Genomic DNA, 24,370 nt, shown 5'->3' with positions numbered 1-24,370 from the left:
ACACATGGAGGCGAAATATATTGAGAGCAGAGCGTACAAAGTAAATAGTTCTAGTTTTGAAAACTCAGGACACTAAAGGGCGATAAATAGGCGATAAAAACACAGAACGTTATCTCGTGCGCATCTGGACATTATACAATGCAAAAATGCAGCTGTACAAAATAAAGGGCGTGTTGTGCTGCCAAACGACACGTGACCTTGATCTGGAAGCGGAAGGAAATAGAATAATAACAAATGATTTTAAACACATTGCAACGATACAGAAGGTGGCACAAAAGATGCCGAGAGACCAATGTAAAGAAAGAGTGTAAAAGTCGTCGGAATTTTTCGGGGCGTGATTGAGATGCGGTGTCACTCGTTCCACGAACGGATGACGCGAGGAAGAGCCGATGAGTTGAAGGCTTCGGCTGACCCATTGTGAAGGGGTGGGCCACTTAAGAGGATTTGCGACAAGTAGTCGGGCGTACAATTATATTGGAAAACCAAAAGGACGGGCATGGAAACTACAGAACGAACGATAATACGGCATGGGGCGTACACAGACAGAAAAAAAACCAAACGTCCTGCATGGGACTTGCGGTGTGGCAGGGAACTGTTGGCGCAGCGGCGTCGCCTCGCTGTTCGTAGCGCGGTCTCGTTGTCGCCCTCGTCTACAGGTGTGATGCGGGACGCGGCCCCGGCTGCTGGCCCCTGAGCTGCGAGGACCACAGTGCGCCGGAAAACTCGAACTGCGGGCCAAGCGAAACGGCCAGCCCGTTGTGCTGGGTCTCGGACTGGTTGTCCCGCCCGGCACTGGCGCCTTCACTGCCGGTGCTGCTCCCAGCCACGGTCGTTTCATCACAGACCTTCTGCCAGCTGCCGCTGCTGCTGCCGTTGTTGCGCCTTTGGGTGTGACATATACGCAATCAGGGGATCGGCCAATCAACAGAAGACCGTGAAAATAAACAGAATTCTTATTTAACAACCAGGCACTTAGAAAATAGAATTTAGACCGGTTGGAAAGAGTTTTGGATCCTTAAAGGAAAAAAAAAGCTGAATATTCAAGGCGGGAGTAGCCAATCGCAATCATAAATTGAATGTATTTGAATTTTCAATGAATCGCAGGAGCGTACACTCTTAATAAAAAAGGTCGTAAAAAGGTAGTAACGGCCGTATTTACTAACTCCTTACGAACCTTACTACCCCGCGGTTTTGTACGTAGGCCCTGGCACTAACAACTGCATGGTTAGTAAATTAACTGAGTGTAGGAAGTGGTAGCACTAGATTTAGGTCGTGCTTATGACTAGGTTGTGCATGGCCAGTTAGTAAACGCATGTAGCTCAGAAGAGTGCTATCGCTGGGACTTTACTAGTTGGGGTAGTGGTGCTTACTGCCTGCTTCGGTTAGTAACCCTGACTAGGGCGGCATTTACTACCTCCAGTTACTAAGTACCTAGTGTATACTGGGACAAGTAACTTGTTAGTAATCCATTAGTGAATGCTCCGACCTTTTTTTTAAGAGTGTAGAGCCTACGCGTCCCGGCAGCAGAACCCCGTTTCGAAAGTCCCGAATAATAGTAGAGCCAGCACTGATAGGGATATCCGCAGACTGCAAAGCGGCAACTGAAGGAACTGATTTCTGAGACGTGAAAAACGTTCGACACGTCAAAAAGTAGTGCTCGACAGATTCGTCGTCGTTACAATGGCTGCACAGAGCTGTTGGCGCCAGACGAGACCTGTGTAAGTACCTATTTAACTGGGGTACCCGAAAACGTAGGGCTATAATAATAACGTCCAATTTGCATGAAGATCACCATTGAGATTTTCATGAGAATTTTAAATGATTACAATATCTTAAAGATAATAAAGCTGACTCTTGCTGTTCTTGAAGTTTCAGCAACCCACGGTACCTAGCAGCGGCTTAAAGGTGTCGGTTCAAGGACTTCTGCAACAGGCCCAGAGAGTACGATCCTTGTCTGCGGTCTCGTTGAATGTGAGCCCCGTATGTCCAGGAACCTAAAGAAGGTTAATTTCAGCGCGATGAGGTGGCAGGAGTGCCGAAATGCCCGCTGAAGGGGAGTCTCTTTAGGGAAGGAAAGGGCTAAAAATACAGGAAAATAATCTGAAATTTTTATTGGATATTTAATTGATGCATCCAGCTTTCGTAGTGCCAAGACCATTGCCAGGAATTCTGCGTTAAATATGGGGATAAAATCAACCATACGTTATGGGGATAAATTAACCAGGCATTCTTACGGAAGAGACGTAGCAAAGAAACGTCCCGCCGAGCACTTAGCGACTAAAGAGAAGGGGAGAGCTTAATTTCCATTATGCTGCTATGGTAGCCATAATTTCGCGCAAAAAAATCGGGCTGCCCTATTTTAAACCTGTTTCAAGAATGTTGATTAGGATTTTTACCAGATGGATGCTACGAATGCAAGTTGTAGGCGAACGATGGTCTGATAAGCTAGCTGACGAACATAGGTGGAATAGCTATGCAGGTTACGGCGTAACTATCCCAATGATTTTGAAGCTTTTGCATGCATGGTAGTGATACGATGTGACCAGAAAGATTTTGTGCGTAATGAATACTATAATACTTGTATGATGATGCCTGCGACGGAGGGAAATGGTAGATGCAGTACGCGTAGCTAGAATTGCTTTGCTTGCGTGTGAAGCACATAATTTTGCAGTTTTGCTTGTTTACCGACATCAGCCATTTTTCACCCAGCCATTAATCCTTTTGAGGTCATTTTGCAGTGGTCGTCGGTGCTGGTTTTTGAGCGGTATCCAATGCAATCGCCGGCCAAAATTTGCATGAGAAATGAGGTATTTATCAGCAAGTCGTTAATATAGATTAAGAATTTGGCTTCATCCGTGTAGTCGCCACCCACTACGGTTACTTTTCGTGTTTGATTAGACAATGTTTTTGTTATATGAAGTATGTCAATTTTTTATTGATATGCCATATTGAAAGAGACGATTCTGCACATAATTTTCTGAAGAAAAAAGAAACGAAAAAAGCGTTTTGTTTTTTTTCACGCCCCGGAAACTTTTATGAAAACGTATTCTCTACCAAGGACCCGAAACAGCCCTCAACTCTATTCTCGCACCAAGCTGCCTGCACAAAGATATGAGTCGCTGTCTGAGCACGACAAACTTTGGACACAAGCATATAACATGTCTTCTCGTGAGTAACATGTGGAACAAAAAAAAAAAAAAAAAAAGGCCGCGTATCTGCTTCTTTCGTTGCAAATGCCGACGAAAGACGATAGTCGACTGGCGCCCCTGCCATGTAAACGCCTCCCTTCTCTCTCCCGCTCACCTCTCATGCCGTACCTCTCCCATCTCGTTCCTGCCAAGATAACACTTTAGAGGTTTGCTCAAGTCAATTTAAATTTACCGCGTTCTACTGCTCCATGTCGGGTGCCTGGACGCCAGCGCTGCCGTACGGCGAAGACGCGCGTGATTCCAGGCGCTCTACTACAGCGTTTATAGAACCACGTTGCCCTGAATCTCCTGATTCATGTGCATTCCAAGCGGAACGTGGAACCTATCTAGTGGAACCTTTCTTTACTGTTGGCGTTTGATTTCCTAAAATTCCGCCAGGAGCTATAGTGGCGCGAGCAACAGCAGGCGACGATTTTCTGCAGTTGATGTATTTCATTTATTATCGCAACAAAAAAGCATTCATAATTTTTTAAATAAAGGAACACTACAAATATCACTTATGACTTTACTTTCTGACTCGCGTTGACAAGTAGGAAGATCGCCACCGGACTTAGGCGTTTAGGTTTGGCTGTGAGTATATAAGACTATTGCGCAGAGTCAGTTTCACTTTGGCCGGCTGGCTGAACCGAGTCACAGACAGACAGACATTAAGACAGACCAAAATTTCTGTGTTTAAGTAGCCCAAGATAGATTAACGTCTTTAAAATGCCAAGATGCCTGCTTGAATTTGTACAGGTGATGTTCCGTGTAGGCCACATCCAGTAGTTCACTCAGTCGGTACCGAGGAGAAAGTGACGTAAAGACCTTGGCGCAAACGGGAGGAAAGCCTGTCGCGAATGATATAGTTTTATACTTATACCAGAGGGAAGACTGTCGCTCAAATTCTGTGCCACCATAGGGGCCGCCATAGTAGCTGACACTATGTTATTTCTTGGACGCTTCTTGCTGCTCCTGAAATTGCGTTTTAGGAACGCAATTTCAGGAGCAGTTTCATGCGTTTCTTTTTTGCAGCCGCACAAAGCTTTCCTACTGGTTCATGAGCCCTGCCACGTAAATATGAAATGGTTCTCCGCTGACATTATGGCGCACTCATTGACGTTGCCTCGCCCATAATACTGCCAGATTTAGCTCTAGTATAGATTAGTATGAATCTACGTTTCGGTTGCAAATAACTGTATTCAGAGAGGACGACGTTCGAGCATTTTAGGACATATACTTCGTTTGAAGCAATTTTTTGCGCAATATGTTCTTCGCGCCGCATCCTCTCCATCCCCACAACATGCTCCTCCTCATTAGCAGCGCCATCACCAGCCCGTCACGTGATTTGTACTCTCGCAAACAGTGGCGTTTACAGTCGGTTCAAACGAGGCACCACGCCTTCTGCACAGTCTTGGGATCAATAGCAATTAAACGCTGCTGTTTTTAAGCTATATGGCATAGAATTTAGAGTAAAATGGACACCAATTGAAGGGGGAGGGATTGCACTCAATTGTGAAGCAGATTGCACCCGAGAAGTCTGCAGCGCATATACTGAAAACACGCGCATGACTCGCTGTTTTTTTGTGGGAGATCAGGCCCTCTGGCTTGAATATACGCGTTTTGCTTCCAGGCATGGTAATGTTTCCACACAGAAGAATAAAGCACGTTGTAGAAATCTGGTTCCCCCAAAACGTAATTAGGAAACATACAGAGGTCGTCTTTATTAAGCTAGTACCAATGATTGGGAAGGTAGTTCGGTTGTAAAAATTTTACACTAACGAAGCAGATTTTGCCCCGATGGTTGACGACGCTGACAAGTATTTCAGCCGCGGTGGGGAAGGTCAGCAGCCATGGTTGATGCCTAGAAGCATTCAAAGCGGGTATACGACATGCAGCCAAATAAACCGACATATATCCCGCACGTCACCAAGGCGGGGATTCAGACAGGGCTCTAATAACCCATCATTTCTCGGTAACCGAAGATACTGACGTGCCCGGTCGGCTGTACCGCAAAATAGTGCTGGCGCTAAGCGGTAGGTTGGAGCCGTCAGAGCCTGTGGAGGAAAAGGAGCAGAAAGAGCCGCTGTGGGCGGCTCGGTCGACGAAAGCCGAGTCCAACGTCTGCGACGCACGGTCGAAATGCTGCAAGCGGGTGGCTCGGATCACTTGCGGGGCGCTTTTGAAAGGCCGACCCATGGACCACGTCCCTGCTGGTCCCGCCTTGCGACCACGTGGCTCCTTAATTTTGGAGCTCCGCACGCGGCGGATGGTGGAAGTCAGTGTACGGGTCATGGGTGTAGAAGCTCGCGTGCTAGCAGACCGCGGTTCGGTCGACGCCACGCTCTGCCTCAGCGCTCTACGGCGCAGGCGAGGGGCGTCGGCAGTTGGCGGCCGACGCTTCCAGCCAGACTGCGGCAGCACAGGCGTTGGACGCGTAAGAGTGACCTTGACCGGGGCGGTCATGCGAGGCTTGATTGCGCAGGCCCGAGGTGCATGGTGTAAAACGAAAGCCTCGCACGTCCTGGACGCGCGACCAGGGCCCTTTAAGGCAGCGATCCCGTAGAGTGCGGTTGGCTGACTGGCTGCCAGCAGGGGCCATTGCGCCCCACCTTCTTTCTCGTGGTCAGCGTACAAGGTCACGTAGGACTCTACGGGCCACTCGAAGTTGAACCCCGAGGACGAGGCGTTGGTGCCTGACGACACGACGCAGGTGGTCCGAGAGCACGTCTCGAATTCGCTGCCGCCGTTTGAACGATCGGCAGCGTTTTCGGCAGTGATGACAGCGAACGGATCGTCGGTGGCGGACAAAGCCCGCCGAAGACGCTTGGGACTGGCCATTCGAAGCCTTTCCGATTTGATTTTCTTCGGTGATCCACCCTTAAGCTCGCTTTCGGTGAACTTGTCTTTTTCGCAGGGTTTGACCTTGGACAGTGTAGTACCGGCGGGCTGGTCCACGTTTTTCATTTCCTCTTCTGGCACGTTCAAAAGTCCCCTGCACAGCTGCCCTGCCGTGGTGTCCGCGGTAATCGTGTCCGCCGCTGGTGGTTCCGCGCATGAATCGAAGCGCGTGCGGCAAGGTTTCAGCGTGTAAGTTGAAAGAGTCGATATTCTCGTCCGGGGCATGGGAGTTGGCTTGCCTCCACTTTCCGTCTTTATCTGCGATTCTGGCCTGGCCGTGTCCCCGGGGACACGGGGCTGTGCCGTTACCGTATTCAATGTCACCAAACCTGACGACAACTCCCTGCTTCGTGACATCATCTCTCTGATGGCAGTGCTAGCCTTGTGAAGCTGCCTTTTCGGGTAACTCCAGGTGGTCGTAGGCTTGGTGTAGTCTGTCGACGCTGACCTACGTGGCATGCAGTCTTCCATAACAACGGCATAATAGGTGTCCCTGCTTACCCGCCTAACTTCATAGCCGGGCTGTACAACGCTTTCCATTTCCGCAGCCCCAAAAGGAATGTCGCAAGGCCAAGGTGAATTCAAAGCCGATCCCATGATGTCGTTCTCGGTAGGTCCGCTCTGGACGTTTTTGGGAAAGCGCTCGTACGGGTCACCACTGGACCCCCTCCGTCTTCTGCATACAGCATGTGGTTGCATATTCTTCGTGGCCCTGGTATTTTGCAACCTATAACGAGAAAAAGCATAGCGCTCATGGCACGCAGAGGATAAAAAAATAGCAGCACAGAAGAAATCTGCTGCCATCCTCGCCTTAGGACCACTCGAATCGTATAGTGGGATATGCAGACAAGGCAATATCTGCATTTTTTTTTCAACTTCAGCGCTGCCTGCTTAATACCAGCCTAAAGCAAGAGCGAAGGATATTTGTAATATAATTTTGTCTATTCCACTTCGGAAACAAGGAATGTAATCCCAGAGTATATTCGCCTTCGAAGGAGAGTCTCAACATACTTTGTACGTTCTTACAGCTGACATTTTGCGCTGTTTCGTAATTTTCAAAACTCACATTGGTATATATATATGAGGTCTTACTTTCATAGGTGTAATTATTTCTGTTGAGCTGTTTCAACCGGACGTTAGAGCTGCTTTTCAGACGAATCTGCGCGCCACAATAGTATGGTAGCTTCGATCCCTTACGTACCTCTCAAACGCGTCAGTATACTTTTTCACTATAAGAAAAGCAGCTCATTTGAGCACAAACAGTGGTTTCATTCGTGAATTATTTGGTGGACCGTGAAATTACCCTTTTCGTACGAGAACTCACTCTCTGAAATTCTAACTAGTAAAAGTATCTCCAGTTTAATCTGGGAACTGCTGTCCTTGGGATGGCTAATCGGCGGTAACCCTATCTTCTGTCCTTATCGATTGCACTCCTTTACTTCTGGCTCTGGAGTTACGATTCTGCGTAACTTCTTTTGGACAAGGAGAACATTTAGCCCTTTAATCGCAAACTACTGATTAACGAAAACGTCGAGAAAATTCTTTCAGGTTAAAAACGCCTTATCTTTCAAAATACTACAAAGCTTCTACGTTTTCTTTATGCCCCTAGATAGCCGAAGCGCATGAGCATCCCTTAGCGTTCTTAGAGTCAGAGGAAGCCTGAAACGAGCATCTCGTCGACGACAATTATTCTGCGTGTAAGTAATGGCTTTTACACAAGACTTGAAGATGAGTCCAGGGAGAATAATTTTCTAAGTAAGCTTACCTTCGATAGCCGACCACGCCGAGAATGACAAATGCCAGGCTAAGAAAGGATGCCAGGAAACTCGCCGTGTACTGAGGGAGCCAGTGGGCCTGCTGGGAAACTGCGCAGAAGCGCGTAAGAAGACACCGTGACGAGGTCATGAAAGGAATGCTTTACAAATAACAGTGATAATGCCTTAACATTTTTACGGCCATTCGAGGAGGCTGCAAATAAAATAATCTCAGTGAACGCATTACCAGTACGCCATCGGGAACACTGAATCGTGAGGTAAATGCCGGAAATGCCGAGGATCGTACCGGTGTCGCCAGACAAATTAAGGAAAAATGAGCGTACTAGCAGGGACCTCCCATGTAGCTAAAACAGTTTCCTCAACGCCATATCAATGTCGGCTAACCGTTGCGGTTGAGGTTCATCTCGGCAAGCGCATTTGAAACCCATAGATCTTAAATTTGCTTAACCTCACATTCAACTTTCCTTCAAGCCTAAAATCAGCTTAGCTTGAAGCGTATATATACTTCCAGTCTTTCCTTTGGTAATTCCCAGACAAGCAACGCGCCTTGTACGAGTGAAAGGGACACCCACCGTGCTTAGCGAAATCTCAGGAAGCATGATTTAGGCATTGTTAAATTGTTACGTGCACAACCTCCAAACTCCTTGGTGATTTTAACACGAAAGTGTTTTATTTCGGGGTACAGCGAGACCTCACCGACGTCATATCCGTCACGGAAATGACATCGACAGAAAAAGCTCCGTTGAGGCGGCGGCGCTCGGATTCGAACCAACGATCACTCTGGCCGCAACGGGAAGTTTGAAACGCTGTTCCAACTGGGCTAAGAACCAAAGCCTCTACAGCTCTACGAACGCGACTTATATCTTTTCCTTTAACATCTCCAGTCCGATGGTGCCGCCGTCTAGGAGAGGTGAAGCGAAGTAGTGTGTCACGACGTTAATCAGCGCCGATAGTTGGCGCCGCTGTGGCCCCGTGTAAGAAAACTTGCATGAAGGCAGAAAGGCAACGCCGCCGACTGGCGAATGTCGCTCTCCTGACTACTTCGGTGCAACGAGACACACACCAGCGGGAAGCGGAACGCGTTCACGCATTCACGGTCCAAGCTAACGAACTCTGCATTTCGCGTTCCACAAGCTGAGCTCGTCGCAACGTAAGCGCCTGCCGTACACGCCACGGAGCAGGACCGAACTGGTCGCACCTTTGCCAAAGCGACCCTCCAGCTAGACGTCGGACAAGACAAGACAAGACAAGACAAGACTGCTGTCGACCCCCAAGTCATGCTCCTTTCGCTGTAGCGGACCGTGACTTCACCAAACGATTTGCTGACAACCCATTCGGTGTTGTTCGCACGGTTTTCGAGCGCCTAGGGTTTCAATCGAATTTAGGCAATGCTCCGGCGCGTGTAATCCAGTGTATAATGTTGATACGCCTGGTGGTGCCATACCGACGAAATATAAAGAGTGGCGTGCAAATTTATATCGATGCACAATAAACACTCAACTGCTTTTGTGAATGCTCATTTCACTCTAGTGTTTTACCGATTCCTATGAAAGAGGGATCAACCATAGTTTTTTCATTAAAGTAAAATAACTAGATGTACCGCCCAGAACACTTCGGGAGGTACAGGAAGTCGGTGGCAGAAAACTAAAGGATTTGTTAGCAGAATAAGGATGCGAGTAGTCACATAAAACACCGTGGGGAAATATACCCAATTTTTTAACCAGTGTATATCCCCCTTTATGTGTGCTTCCTTGTAAATGCGCTGGGAATTTATTAAATGATTAGAATGTCTAACCGCCAAAAGCAAGCGCGCATATTTTCGACCTCATTGTAACCTCCTCCGACCCCTCAACCTGTGCAATCAAAAACTCTTACCGCTGAGGTTGGAGACATAAGCTTTGATCTGACTTACAACACCGCAGTCCTTACTTCAATAATCAATCACATTGTGATGTAGAAGCCCGTTCGATGTTAACGTCGATAAGTTTTAGGCCTCTGAGCTAGCTAGATTCATGTGTGGACCTTGCCGCTGCTCATGTGTGCCTCGACGCAGACGCTTACGTCGCATTGAGGCAATTGAGTACTACATGTCAGATTGCCTTTGTCCAGTATGCTGGGACCGCGTAAACTAACTGAAAATATTAATGGTGGTCTAGCTAAACCTGCTTACGTTGTTCTGATAAGTACCATCCATCCGATAGGCACCCATGGAAGCTGAAAGAGCGACAACCGCTATATGTCGAAATTAGTTGTAAAGGCTGAAACATTCGTCGGCATAGGAGAATGAGTCAGGAGCAGTCCCAAGAACTGGAGAGTGAGCACCGGTAAGTGAATTTACCTTGCAAGAAAAGAAAGGGCGCCCGGCAAGACGTTTCTAACGCGCCATTCAACGCCCATCTACATTTAAAAAATGGGTGTCCACTGGACCTACATGCGGTACATTATTGGGCAGGGGAAGGGTGCCGGAAAGACAAAGAAGCTATGCGGCCTCTCCATCATGTACTCTCCCTATTACCGTATGTCCTCTTACTATCATCGTCATCTCTTGTGCGTTTTATATAATGGCTGCAGACATGGTATGATTTGCGGTTCTTGCCTCAGCTATTTTCACACTCTGTGAAGAGGGTGCACGATTGGGAACCGAGACAGCTACCCATGCATACCCGGCTTTCTCGCTCAAAATGTTGACCTCTCAGGAACCTAGGGAAACCACTTCAGGAAAGTGATATTTGGCACAAAGCAAGAAGTCAACGTGGAGATGAAAACACTAGAAGAACATTAAGGATTCTGAATATTTTATGTACAGTTCGCTGTCAAATCTTACTCCCCATGAATTTCTATGGGATAGTTTCCATGGCTCAGGAACCTAGCCGCAAAGCTTGCAAGACTTGAAACTGTCCGCACAGCACGTTTTCACCCACAATATTAGCAGCGCAAAATAACTTTCAATTACGCTAAATAACTGCAAAGTAATCGCTGTTGAAAGGACTGCCATGAGCGGGAAAGCTGCACATGAATAGAATAATGGACGAAACCTTTGACGCAACTTGTTCAACGCACCCTGCTTTCACACACCATCGGGAAGACATAGAAGTCAGTGTGATCAACGACTCGTCTTTCACTAACCAGGAAGGCAGAGAGAGGTCGCCTCGGCTCGTCGGAAGCTGGGCGGGCATTGGCACACCGTACCAAGGCACCGGGCGTGTTCGTTGCCATGGCTGCACTCGGCATGGGTCAGGCACGGCTCGCTCAGGCGCCGAGCTGCACAAAGATGGGGCCGCGCAACAGAAGGAATAAAGTGTCACAAGCTACACGCGATGCAGCCGAAGAGTGGCTTTGTAGTGCTGTCGACACTTTTCAAAAGCTCGGCCTTTTCACCGTAGCAAATACAGAGCGTCGACTGAAGTGCGGCGTCGAAGAACAAAACTGATGCAAAAGTTGATAATTCGCGTGGAAAAACGCAAATATAATCGAACCTCTTGTTCTTCATACGCGCTCTCACAACAAAGAAAAAGGAGGCAGAAGACGTGTCGGGCGCAGCTATACTTGGTAAGGATTTTCTACAAAAGTGGTAGGTTCTATGAAACGCGTAAGAGACCAGTCGTGATATTTCTATGCATATGCTGCACAGGTGGCAATAACAATACCATGGCAGGTAGGATATTTTTTGATCTACTATTAAGTATTCCAACATCACAATGATTGCAGAAAGAAACATTATGGCTAAGTATGCCATATGCGTTGTATCTGATATCAGGGCGTAACTCGTACGCATCCAGCAGGCGAAGCTAGCTTGCTTTCGGACCAACACTGGGGTGCGTTCCGGGCAGCCACAGGATTTGGACACCAGGCACACCAGGGGGCTAGCGCATTCGGAGCTCTGTCGGCACGCTGCACCGGGACCGGACTCCAGCGTCCCTGCGAAGGAGCACGTACAACAGTCTGTAGAGCATGTTGTTGCGGGCAGCAAGGAGACAGCGCATAAGCATTATACCTAAGTCTTTCGGCTCGTTTCAGGCCATCGTACCTAGCTTCCGTCACACCGGAGCCAAAAATGGGAGAGCGAGTCTAAGCTGCATAACCGACACCCTGTGTTTGGCTAAACCACATTTCTGTGTATTATTACCTAACACATATACCTTGAATTAACCAGGTACTAGTGTACGAATGACCCCCTCGACGCCATGCGCTCCATCATGGCAACTATTAGAATACTACAAATTCGCATTAGCTTCGTAATCAGCTTGCATTATAACGTACTATAGAGTGTAGAAAATACGGAAAGTCCTCCATCCCCATTTTCCCCCAGCATAAAGCACGTGCTTGTTCTTTTCATTTTTCCAAAGTTTAAGATGAAGGATCAAGGCAGCCGTAGCGTTTGCAAAACGTCAATTACATTTTTGACATAGTGACGTGTTACATGGAAAGGGGGGGGGGGGGTGGAGAAGAAGGTCCACGTGAACATTTTTCGCTTACTTCTCGTCTGCAGTTCTGCGGGGCCAGGCGGCCGTTACCAAACTAACTGGCGCAGACCCACACGAAAGCAGAGTTGTAACCATCCAGTGGTTATTTTAACAGAATAAACTGCCAGAGTAGTCGCTAAAAGTACACATCTCTGTGGATGTCAGCCCTGCCGTCGCAGATACTCTGCCCTTGCAAGCAGTCTCGTCGGTTACCGAAACGGGGATATTTTCCTGCTTATATTAAACTTTGTGGGCGCACAAACGCAGTGCGCATGCGCGTTGCCGACACGCGCATTGTCGGGGACGATGGCGGTCGCTATCAGCGACTCCCCTCACCCCTTGCGTGGGATATAAATGTGTGTAGCGCGGGGAAAGGGGGCTGTTCGGCGCGACCACGAAGACGGACGGGACTTGCCGCCGCTCGAGTGAGATGGATTAAATACCTTTTCGTTCCTTGCCCTTTCGGGTGTCGTTTTGTGCACTGCCGTGCATGCCAGCAAGGCACGATTTCCCATAGTGGCGCCCAACGTGGGGCGCCACTGCAGGTAATTCTACCTACCGAGGGGGTTCAGGCAACAGCCTCGTTAAAACATTACGGCACAGAACATTGCGAGAGGAAGAAGGGGCTTTACTGAAGCAGTGGAAACGAAATATAAAGGGCACAGACGATACAATCACCAAACCACTTCAATGTCCGGAGGCTTACGGCACGACGGGACGGACGGTTAACTACTTGCTGCCGTGCCGGCTCGTGGCTCGCGGTGGCTTGTCTCCCCTGGCTGGCGGCACCCCCGGCCGGCGACTCCCCCCGCTAACAAGCACCGCTGCGCTTATCTCGCGTGCACAAAACGTGCCACGCCCCCCTCCATCGCACAGTCTTTCCGCCGTGCGTTCACAGATGGCAGGAGAGGTGGTGCGCGGTAATTCGAATGCAGCAACGCGACAGCTCAGAGGGGAGAATCCCTACAACTTTTACACACTATTCTTACGTCACCAAGTGGTGAACTAGCTGGTCCTCCCATCACTTCTTTAGAAGCACGTAGCATTAGAAACGGGACTTTTCGAGGCAGTTTTCAAAACTGAGTAATTCGATCAAAGCAACATGTATAAAGAACTGTTTACAGCTTACTGCGAACACGTCATTACGTTGTTTTTCGCTTCCCTAAGTACGCAAGCCCATCGGCTACAGGCAGCAGCATTCAGTAAAATTCTGCGCGAACACTGCGTATATGTAGTTGGCCTACCATTCAGGATGCTGTATGGACTAGTCGTGTCGGTGTCTTCCTCCTCTAGCGTAGAAACGACATCGCCCAAAGTTTCTCCGTCCTGGCGAACACTGCGTAAAAGAAGTGAAAAACATGACCAAGGTTCATGACCTCCTTTTAGCTTTTTCACTCCCTCGCCTACACTTCCGCGGTGCCCAGCCTTCCAAAGCTCCACTGATTTCAAACAAGACGTCATGCTGGTATTCAAGCCAGACCAAATAAAATAAAATCAGGCGTAACAAGGCAATCACCAGACGCCCAATACAAAAAACAATGCAAAACAGCTAATTAACCTGACTTGAGCTCATCCTGTGTCCGCTTTGGTGTCCGTCTTTTCACAGCTCCCAGCCAAAAGAAACTGAGGAGTTCTTTCTATCTGTCTATTCTATTTCCTCGCACTCTTTCGTCCCTCACTGGTTATACGAAACGTCTCTTCAACGCCAAATCTCCCAGTCTGCGTTGAAGTGACCCCGATACTAATCACCGTTAATACAATGACGTGGGGAGCAACTTTAGGTGAGCAAAAGAATCCTTTGAACTACCGGCTTACTTCGAGCTGGCTGCAACAACGGCATAGTCCCGCAGCTTTGAACCAGTCATGTGCCGGGGAAGTCTTCCGGGGCTTGCATCCCCCCTCCCTTCATCAAATTGTGAACGGAAAAGGTAGGTGGCTTTTGGCACGTGACTATGCTAAGGCAAATTACTCTTGCGGCTTAAGTGACCCCACGCATAAATTTTGTGGCGCCTTTTTTAGGGGGGAGGGCGGGGGCGGGGGCTTTTTCACGCGACTTTTGTGCCGCGCACTGAAGAGAACTTTATACGCCATGCGACAACGCCAACTTTAGCAACATCACCAAGGTGAGGTTAAAACAAAGGCTGCGTCTAATCTCACGGCAGTCGTGAGAATTACCCCCGGAAAATTCTCACGGCAGTTTACAATAAAATATGGCCGACCTAAAATTCGCCGAATTATATTACCTCCCAACTTAACGTAACCTAACCGCACCTCACCTGGCCTACCCTCATGTAACCTATCCTACTCTACCCAAGGTATTCTACTTTAACGAACTGTATCATAACCTACCCAAGTCCATACCAACTCCAACAAACCCAAACTAATCCAGCCCAACGACAAAGAAACACAAGTTAACTAAAACCGAATCCAACCCATTCTGAAGTCATCGATTGCTTGATAGAGCAATAACCAGAACAAAAATAAATGCAGTGGCAAAGTACCCATGAGCGAAAACTTTAAAAATTACGAAATCTGAAAAAAATTACTTCCCTCTGCCAGACTCGAAGCTGAGCCTTCTCGTTTCAAAGCAGGTTACCACGCCACAGAAGCAGACGTAGCATTCGGGGAATATTTTTCCGAGATAATTTCCGGGTGGCGTGCTTAACCAATCAGAGCGACCGCCTAAAATAAAAAAGAGAACGTCCCGTGAATTTCTTCGTGTTTTTGGATTCACATACGTGTACCCCTGGTGTATCCCAAATGAATTATTTTTGTTTTATTTTTTCAAACTTTGTACCCGCTCGCACGTATTGGCATTCGTTCCACGGCCTGAAATCTGCCATTCTGGCCAATAAAAAATACCGTGTAACTACCTCGCGCATTTTCTACCAACCATTCTCCGAACCCTTCATGATGCAGGTCTACGGTGACTCAACAGCGAAAAGTATCACGGACCTACTTCCACAGGCCTCCAACGTCCTTCCACTCCCCTCCACAAGCTAATGCAGTGCGACATAAGGCGAAACCTCGTCGAAATAAATCCGTTAAAACTTTCAAAATACTGTGCTGTTCGTTATTCGTCATTTTTTTTCTTGAGTGGACTTTGGGATAAGCCTCAGTCTGCTAAGAGAGAGAGAGAGAGAGAGGGAGAGAGAGAGAGGGAGAGAGAGTAAACGTTTATTAATACGACCTATGTCCGGGCCCGCGCTCTAGGAGGTTGAGATCAAACCACTTCCCCTCTGATGGTGAGCAGGTGCTGAAGGAGAGTTGTCCACGAAGAGGTCGTCTTGGCGAGGTGGGCAACCCAGGCCTCCCAGGAGGAAATGTGATGGGGTAGTGAGCGACGGTGCGGTGTGTGGGCTCTGGGCCAGGTCCAGTAAGTGTGTGTGAGTGTGGGTATGGAGCCGCACACTTGGCAATGTGGTCTACTTGGATTGTTCTGTATTTGATGTAGAGTGTAGTCATTTGGTAGGGAGTGTTTGTGCTTGCCTTAGGAGTGTCATTTAATTCCTCGGAAGAGAATCAGGTGGTGGGGAGTTCTCTGCGGGCTATTCGGAGTGTATTCATATACGCTCTCCGTTCTTGATGGCGCTTTTTCCTGTCCTCTGCCGGGAAGTAGGTCTCGGGCCGGGCCTGGGAAGTGTCGGAACACCAGGCCATTGAGGCTTTATCGTGGACGCGAGCATTGCCCAAGGAAGAAGAATGTCCTGGGGTCCATTTTAAAGTGATTGAGATATCAGGATGGCGCTGTCCATACTCAGCTAGCGCAGCTCGTATATTTGGAGGCAGTTCGTTGCGAAGAAAAGACCGCAGGGCTGCTTGTGAGTCAGAGCGAATGACAATGCTCTCTGATTGGTGGTCAGCTACAAAGAGGGTTATCCTCTTAACAGACTGGCTGGCCATAACGCAAGCCAGTCTGCTAAGAGGATAACCATCTTTCTAGAGGGCGTATCGGATGGATTAAGGCCGGGCTAGAGCGGCGGCGGGCGCTGTGTTGATAGGGCCTTCGCAGCAGCGGCGAGAATAATGACCAGTCTCGACGTAAAGTTCCGCCGCTCTCCGCGTGGGGGCTGCGGGAACCTACCCGGGCATGGTCCTTGCGCTTTTGCATTTGAAGGCTGTTTTACGCGGGCTGTTTGCGCAGCGTTCGTGCTTATGCGATTTATCAGCGCTCATATCGGAGCAGAATTTCGTAGCTCCGTTATATTAATGCGGCGAAACCTGCATGCTGGACGCCGCACTTCGTCGAAATTTTTGTCAGGGCCAAACAACGCCGGACAACGAACGATATTGACCACTTATTCGCCATTAGGGGAGGATTTGTGGGTGCGCCCTAGAAAGGTGGGAGGCTTTTGTGGGGATTACGATGATATTCCACTAGACGATAATATTAATATTAATACTAATAACAATATTTTATTATTAAATTGTGTTTTCATACGTTCCCTGGGATTGCCAATGGGCCTTTCTGGCCGCCGACGAAACATGGTTAATACTTACTATTATTGTACCTATTATGCACAATATTGCATTATTATAATGTAATAAATAGGGCTGGGCGTCAATTAGAAATTCTAATTCGATTGGTTGAACAATCTATTAACAAATCAGTCGGACGTGTTCATTTAAAAATGGCTTAGCTACGGGGCCATTTTTAGTGGTTGTTTCTATTGGATTGTCGATGCTACTGAATACAGGTCATTTTATGTGATCAATGGTAACTCGTCCATGCAGTTGCTGAGGGCGAGAAATTCGTTGACAGTTCGATCCGACAGCAGGGAGTTTCTTTTCTTCCCGGCTGTGCTGATCAGCACAGCACGCGAGCGTGTGTTCAACACACGCTCGCGTTGAGGGCAGGAAGTAAATGGGATTAAAAATGGCGTTGAGGTCAGCGGGGTGCACAGCAGCCTTTTTTACAATGGGTGCTAGTTCCAGAAAGGACGAATTTCTGCGCGTGGCACCCTTCCAAGGGATCCAGGTCGTCGTTGGCGCTTGGATCGCCTGAACTCCACCCAATTAGCTGATTTTAAACAATTATAGCGACGGGAACATTAATCTATTAATCGGAAGGTTAATCGACCAATCCTCTACCTCTAGTAATAAAAAATCAGTTATTACTACTTATGTACAAAAGTCCACAGTAGCAACATTCGGGGACATGTCTACGAAAACAAAGAGTGAACGCGCGCAGCCACTCCTATCCGTCAAACGAGCAGGGCAAAATTATATAAGTTATGCGGAATTCACGATAGCACGTATACAACAAATTAAACACAAGAATAATCAAACGGCTCTCATACCAAACGATCATAGTTTGAGACAACCTATCAAATTGGTGTAATTTTCAGGTGTTGCTGCCAGTCGGTGGACCTGAATTGGTGGTAAGAATTAATGCCTGTGCTACCCGGTATCTTTCATTTGACAATTGGACTCTCTTCCACACCTGCTCCCTATGTATTTGCAATGGGGCACTCGATAGACAATTGGTTCAACGACCTTCCGAAGGCCTTTGAAACGGCCGTGCAGCATAGGTATAACACACTTGACGGAGCATAGCTTATAGCAGTTGGCGCTGTGTGGTACCAGAATCCCTCCACGCCAGAGGATGACGATTCACCTGCCTCTTTGTGCTGCTCATACTTGCCTTACGTTCAGCGTTAAATCGCGAAGCTGATAGCTGGCTTGGGTTGTGAATATTACGCCCCAAATAAACTGTCCGAATAAGCTCGTTTCCAGTCTGCCTCGTGCCCTTCACTTCGAAGGTTGTAATCTACCGATGCTTTTTTCTCCGGCATGGTATCCTAACAGCCGCTGTGCTACTTTTAATAAATAACCTATGACAATTACAGTATTCTTTAAGCAATGTACTTCCAACCTGCATACGAACCTGAAACATTGAAACTAGCAAAGACGAATCAGTTACGAGTTGAGAGCAAGGTTAGCAAAATTTTGCTGCGATTAATCTATTGCACTCAGTGGCGGGTGCCCACAACAGCTGAGTACTCCGAATTTCAGTTCGGGGGGATGGGGGACCTTAAGGATCACAAGTAAATAAAACAAAACAAGCGAAGGAAAATTTGATTGCTGCATTGAGGTGGATGTCAAAATTTTCTTCGCAGAAACTTACTCCGCCTTGGGGTTTTCCCCTAAATCTGGCCAATTAAAATGAAACAAGACAATAGAAAGAGCCATAGGTAACAATTTATACGGGTGATTGCGTGCTCCATCTCATTTTCCAATTATTTCAACAATTTGTTTAGAGAAATTGCATACATACATCGAAGCGCGCATGGCTGGTGCGTAGCGTGCGACACAAAAATAATTATAGGAAGTCATTATTCGTTTATGAGCATGGAGTTGTCTTCGCCAGTCGCTTCCTACCCCGCCCCCCTTCTCCCTCTTTTGCGTAGGCCACTAGCCAGGATTGTAGCGGAAAAGAAAACAAGAGCAGCAGCGGCTCATAGCTTGCCCGCGGAGTGGGAGAAGCGCGCATCAGCAGAGTGGGCTCGCAGCGCCAGCTCCTAGCATCGGCCGCAGGCAGGAACTAGTCCCCTTGCGAAGGCCGTACCAACGCACGCACGCCGCCGCTCTAGCCCGGCCGTGGCAGGACATGTCGAACCACGGCCGGGCTGGAGGAGCGGCGGGCGCGCACAGTGCGCGTTCGCCGCTCCTCCAGTCCGGCCGTGGTCGAACATAGCCGACGGCGCGTCCTGCAGGGAAGAGGTCACCTGGCATCCACTGGCGTCTCACCTGCTATTGGTTGACTCCAGCAGATTGACGGGCGCAGGCCCAAGGAGGACGGCCCATATTGCCAGGAGGAGGAGCCAGCAGCACATCTTGGCCAAGCAGCTGCCTTCTCAGCGCTGCTCAAACGGCCGCTCGATGACGATGTCGTCATAAGGGCGTGCCTCCTGCGTGCGTGCGTTTCAGCTTCTTCTTCCTACTGCACATGCAAGAAAGCACAGGCCATCAAGCCGGAGCACCTTCTCTGACTTGGAACAATTAAACTCATGTAACAAATTGATGATGCCGAAATGAGATCTTTAGAGAATGCAGTATAACGGGTTGCTTACGTTCTCACCAAGACGTGCATTACAGGAAAAGTTTGTGACCCATGGCCACATCTGGCACATGTGCAGCGCAGTGGTTACGGCTCCCTGTATCTCCCGACGTTTAATGAGAGATTTAAAAACTGTGGGGTGTAGAATATACACGACGCTCTTTCTGCGTCGTTTTTCTGTCAGTTTTTTTTTTTTTTGTTTTGTTTGCGAGAACATGTCAAGCTGAAAAGGCGCCAACGTTTTTAGAATGGGACGGAATACGCGGCCTTAATTCGGACGTGATTTATTGTCTTCTCATTTAAAATTTATTTAGTGCCTTTAATATCGGATAATATCGGGCATTTGGAGCCGCAACGTTTCGGTGGTCTACCGCCAGGGATCTGCGACCAGGCTATAAAAGGTCGACGCCATCTCGGAATAGGCGCACGACGGGTTTGTTTGCTTCTCCACCGTGCCGCCACCATCGCGACACTACGGTGCACCGGTGTGCCATTATTTTAGGCCGCAATCTTAGACTTGACGTTATGAAGATTTAAGCCCTCAGAGACAGAGAGAGAGAGAGAGAGAGAGAGAGAGAGAGAGAGAGAGAGAGAGAGAGAGAGAGAGAGAGAGAGAGAGAGAGAGAGAGAGCATTTATGGTGTTCTTGTAGGAATGGTTCCCTCTTCATAGGAATCCACGAACCGCCCTCATAGGCTGCTCTCCCTATGCGCAGGAGCTGGTCCAAGAGCAGTGGGATACGCTACTGTCCAGCCATGAGGCGGCTAAGTTCAGGGCACTGCCTCTTTCCAATCCGTGAGAGTTCTATGATGACGAAGATGCCGATGGGGCTTCTGATGATCAACATGACGAAGACGAGTTCGAGGAACAACGCGAATAAGAACGAGAAGAACAACGAGAAAAATGATTGCAGTAAACGTTTTGTGATTTTTTTGCAGAGACCATTAAGCGCTCCAAACGTGCCTTGAAAAAAAAAAAAAAAGGAACCTGCAGGTCCCATATACGAATAGTGAAGTTCGTACAAGATCCTAAACACGTAGCGCCACCTTGCACCATGTTTGCTAAGAATATGAACTTTCGATGCGGCGGTTATACTCCAGTGGCTCTGAAGCAGCATGAAGCATTGGAAGATCTTGTAGCCCTATGAAGCTCGGAATTTACTTGAGCCCTAACAGTGAAGTGCTCACAGGCCGGGGTTGCGCGTTCGCTTCTTGTTTTTTTTTTTTTTAAGAGGAAACCCCTTAAAAAAGGAGTTCGGGCTGTCGGCGTCTCCTGTCGTCGTGTAAAACACCCGGACACTTGTTTTCCAACGCCTCGTGCTAGAAGGTTTCATTTCCGTGGGCAAAAACACGTACTAAAGGAACCCGCCGCGACACTCGTTCTTGAACGCCTCGCGATAGAACGCTTCGTGCTTTAAATACACGATACTTTTACAGCAAAACTTTATACGTCTGCCCCTCAATGGTTGCATCTCCATGGGCAAAAGCGCCAACCAAGGCGCCAAGAATACACATATACACTACATACCTCGCCCCTACCCTGGTTTCACACCAATGGAGATGGCCCGGTTTTTTTTTTTTTTTTTTTTTGCTTAGCTGAGTTCTTAAAACCACTGTATTCAGCTGTTAAAAATCGCTGACACAACTTTTAAGACAGCGGCCTAGTATACTGGTACACTTAGAAAATCTACACCGTCGCTTGCAGATAAAGGCTCTTACAAAAACAGTAACCTGCATTTAAAGACGGCATGCAAACGCTCAGCGTTCAATATTTTTTCACAAAAGTACAGGGTGTACTTTCTTAATGCTTGCGGAAATATCCTCTAATTAAAATATTAAAATATACATTCCCGTTTTTTCCCCCTGTTTTATAAAACAGACGCAAAGGCCGTAGGTGGGAAAAAACTGTTCTTTTTCATAGTTGAAGAAACTGGTGATCGCCAACCAAAGGTATATTAAAAAAAAAGTTTTTAAATAAACCTTTGGTCGGCGATCACCAGTTTCTTCAACTGTGACTTTTTTACCCGAACAGACGATATTTCGTCAAACCGTACATTTCATAACTGTTCCTCTTCTGCGAACGCGGGTATGTGCCAGCGTTACGTTAGACCTAACGTAATTCTTCGAGCTTTACCGTCGTCAAGGGGGACCCGCAGGTTCTCGTCGAGTGAGCATGATGTCGCTCGGCTCGGTGTAAGGCTCAACGTTACGCCTGCCAAACGTTAGTCCTACGTACACACGTAGCAAGGATGACTAGCAAAGGCGCTCACTCGTGGTTACAGGGAAAGAAGAAAGAAAGCATACGCAAAAGGATAGCGATGTTGACGACGTGAATGCATTGTTGCCTTACCAATGGCATCACTGGACACTCGCTGCCTGAGTTATCGGGGTTGAAGTGGCGTCACTATAAATACCATGTCATTACTATACATCACAAGTGCGATTAGTATTCTGGGATCTCTGTCAAAGTAACACGGCAAAGAGAAATCATCAGGCATTCCCTCCTGCATAGGTGGATAACAAGCGAACCTTTTTAACACGGGACATACGGGGACACAGCATTTAGGTGAAAGATATGAGCAACTTTTATTTCTCGTGGCCGTTGACGGCAATGATCACTGAGAAGGAGACATACATAAACGCGCACATTTTAACGCGATAGCGTTATTAGGCTCATTTCTCGATTTTGCCGTGCCCGCTAGCCGTCCGCTATCAGCCGTGCTCATCAAGTGTCCACGGAAACACGTTACCACTGCCAGCTGGAAGCTACGACTGAGGCAGCCAGATACAAAGGTTAACTGGAAAGTTGTAATCCGGGTAATAATGCTACGTCGGATGCTATGACAGAAATTGTGCGTGGCGATTCATAAAGCGTCGTGTCTGCGCAGTAAGTTGGTTCTCTCGCCGTTGGTGCATGCGCTGGTGAGCCACTGTTGATGTGATAGCGCTGCTGGGCTCATCGGCGACTTTCCTTAAAGGCTAACTGTCTTCTGTCAGCCGTGCTCATGAATCGACCACGGAAGACAGTGTTTCCGTCAACCGGGAAGTGCGTCTGTGCACCCAAAAGAGAGCTTGCGCTTGAAGCTATAATCGGGCATAGTTGCTTAAAACCGAATGTGGAATGGAGAAGACAGGCCCGTAGGCTTGCCGACAATGATACTGCTGCACATAAGACAAAAAGGATACGTGGCTTCGTCAATTGCCGCTTCTGCGCAGTGAAGCTTCTTCTTCCACACAAAGCCGTATAGAGACTAGTTTCGTTCAGTTAAACTTCAGCGCTCGGAGAGCATGAAGGGCGATTCCAAGCAGCTCCGTTCGAAGCTCTTTCTCGACGATGAGGTAACGATATCGCGTCTTACATCTTCAGACTCAAGCGTAGATATCCCTGACACTTTTTTTTAATTTTAAGTCTACTGATCTTGAAAATGATGCCCGTTATTAACCAATTTACTCCATACCCACACCCCAGTGATGCGACGTACAATCTTGAGGTCGAGATCATGTTTCCAAGCGCGTGCGACTTTGGTGGTGGCCGCGTGCTCGTTCCACATCCGGAAGTTAGTTTTCCAACGGCTCGCGCTGCAAGGACACCTGGAGCGTCGGGGGTTTTAACCGCAGAGCTTTTTAGGCCGACACAAATCCGTCTGGCGTAGATAAAAAAAACTCCGAGCACACGTGAGCGCGTGCTTCGTGGCGACCGCCCGGCGTCGGCCTGGCTTGCTCGCGGGCTTACGCCACATAAGGAGTTCCCGCGTTCGTCGTCGTCGTCATGTAGCGACCGGCGCGCCACGGGTCTGCCGTGCCGAAGATGACGACGAATCTGTCCACCCATCCCTTCAGAATCCACAGAGACGGCCTCTGGTCTAGCTGACGGTCAAGTGTAGGCCTACCGTGGCGAGGACGCTCTACAAGAGGATTTGCCTTACGCGGATGGGCCGTCGGAAGACGGCGACGAAAGGAATGACGATGATTGCTAGTGAATACATTGTACATACTTTCATGGCCTTTGCTTAAAAAGGCCGTCTAAAACGGCGTTGAACCGCTGGGGTCCGGCTGCGCTGCTCCGTCTCTCCTGGGATACTCTGTGAGTGTGTGTATGTGGAGGGGGGGGGGGAGAGAAGGGGGGAAGCTAGGTCAATCCCCAGCTCTGCTTTTTCTCCGTCTTAGAACCATTAGTGCAAGCTGCGCCATTTTGTACTCGGAAATCAAAAATAAATAGAGCCGTAACCGTATGACCTTCGTTTATAAAACGCAAAAAGGAAGACATGACGTTGATTATGACAGGAAACGCGATTTCAGCACGCGCCGCTTTGAGTTTTGTACTTACGCCGCTGCCCCACCCAGCGTCGCAACAATCGCCAGAGATCCAGGGCGCTAGGAAAGCACTTACATCACCCACATATTCGTTCCGCCACTGGAGACTAACGCTTCCGGTGATATTCCGTTCCAAGATATCTGTACAAGCCCAGAGCATCCGGCGCGCTGCAAAAACGTCAATTAAACGTGTTGATATTGCGCGCCTCACCGCTAAACAGACCTAAATATGACAAACTACCCTTAAGTACGAAAATAAGGCGTAGAATAGGCATTAAATCATTTCGCACTAAATGTTTTGCACTTAGTAGGACAAAAAGATGCACCAATGCTCGAGCTGGAACCCGGTGAGTTCGTTATAAAGACGCGGGTCGCACTTGCACAGCTGGCGCACAGCTGGCCCGCCGGAGCCGCCACCGCCGCCGCGATTAGGTGGGATTGGACGGGATTGAATGGGATCGGATCGGATTGCATCGGATTAGATTGGATTGCATCGGATCAGATTTGATTAAACTGGATTGGGTTGGATTCGAAATCGTTTTAGCAGCAGGAAGCATGATAATCAGCTAATCGTAGACAACCAGGAAACCTAAGAATAACCAGCTGAACCTTCGCTCACGCTACGTATATCCTGGCATAGCCGAGCTAAGCCACTGCTAGTTTTTTAGCAGTTG

The 24,370-nt window shown here is 48.2% G+C and overlaps 1 protein-coding gene across 1 annotated transcript in view; it reads right to left on the bottom strand.

Annotated features, from left to right (window-relative positions):
• Positions 1-24,370, bottom strand: part of LOC144152895 (uncharacterized) — an 86,093-nt gene that overhangs the window by 2,618 nt on the left and 59,105 nt on the right. Inside the window, exons 2-7 of the mRNA XM_077684440.1 lie at positions 19,075-19,267; positions 13,569-13,660; positions 11,633-11,779; positions 10,988-11,122; positions 7,852-7,951; positions 6,588-6,813 (exon numbers count right to left, since the gene is read on the bottom strand). Of these exons, the coding sequence (XP_077540566.1) occupies positions 6,588-6,813; positions 7,852-7,951; positions 10,988-11,122; positions 11,633-11,779; positions 13,569-13,660; positions 19,075-19,160 (786 nt within the window). The 5' untranslated portion in view covers positions 19,161-19,267. The remainder of the gene's footprint in view (positions 1-6,587; positions 6,814-7,851; positions 7,952-10,987; positions 11,123-11,632; positions 11,780-13,568; positions 13,661-19,074; positions 19,268-24,370) is intronic.

The sequence above is a fragment of the Haemaphysalis longicornis genome, unplaced genomic scaffold, assembly GCF_048455015.1.
Source record: "Haemaphysalis longicornis isolate Haplotype H1 unplaced genomic scaffold, Haemaphysalis longicornis Haplotype H1 scaffold_9, whole genome shotgun sequence".
NCBI lineage: Eukaryota > Metazoa > Arthropoda > Arachnida > Ixodida > Ixodidae > Haemaphysalis > Haemaphysalis longicornis.
Note: the sequence above shows the minus strand (reverse complement) of the source record. Positions and strands in the feature narration are given on the sequence as shown.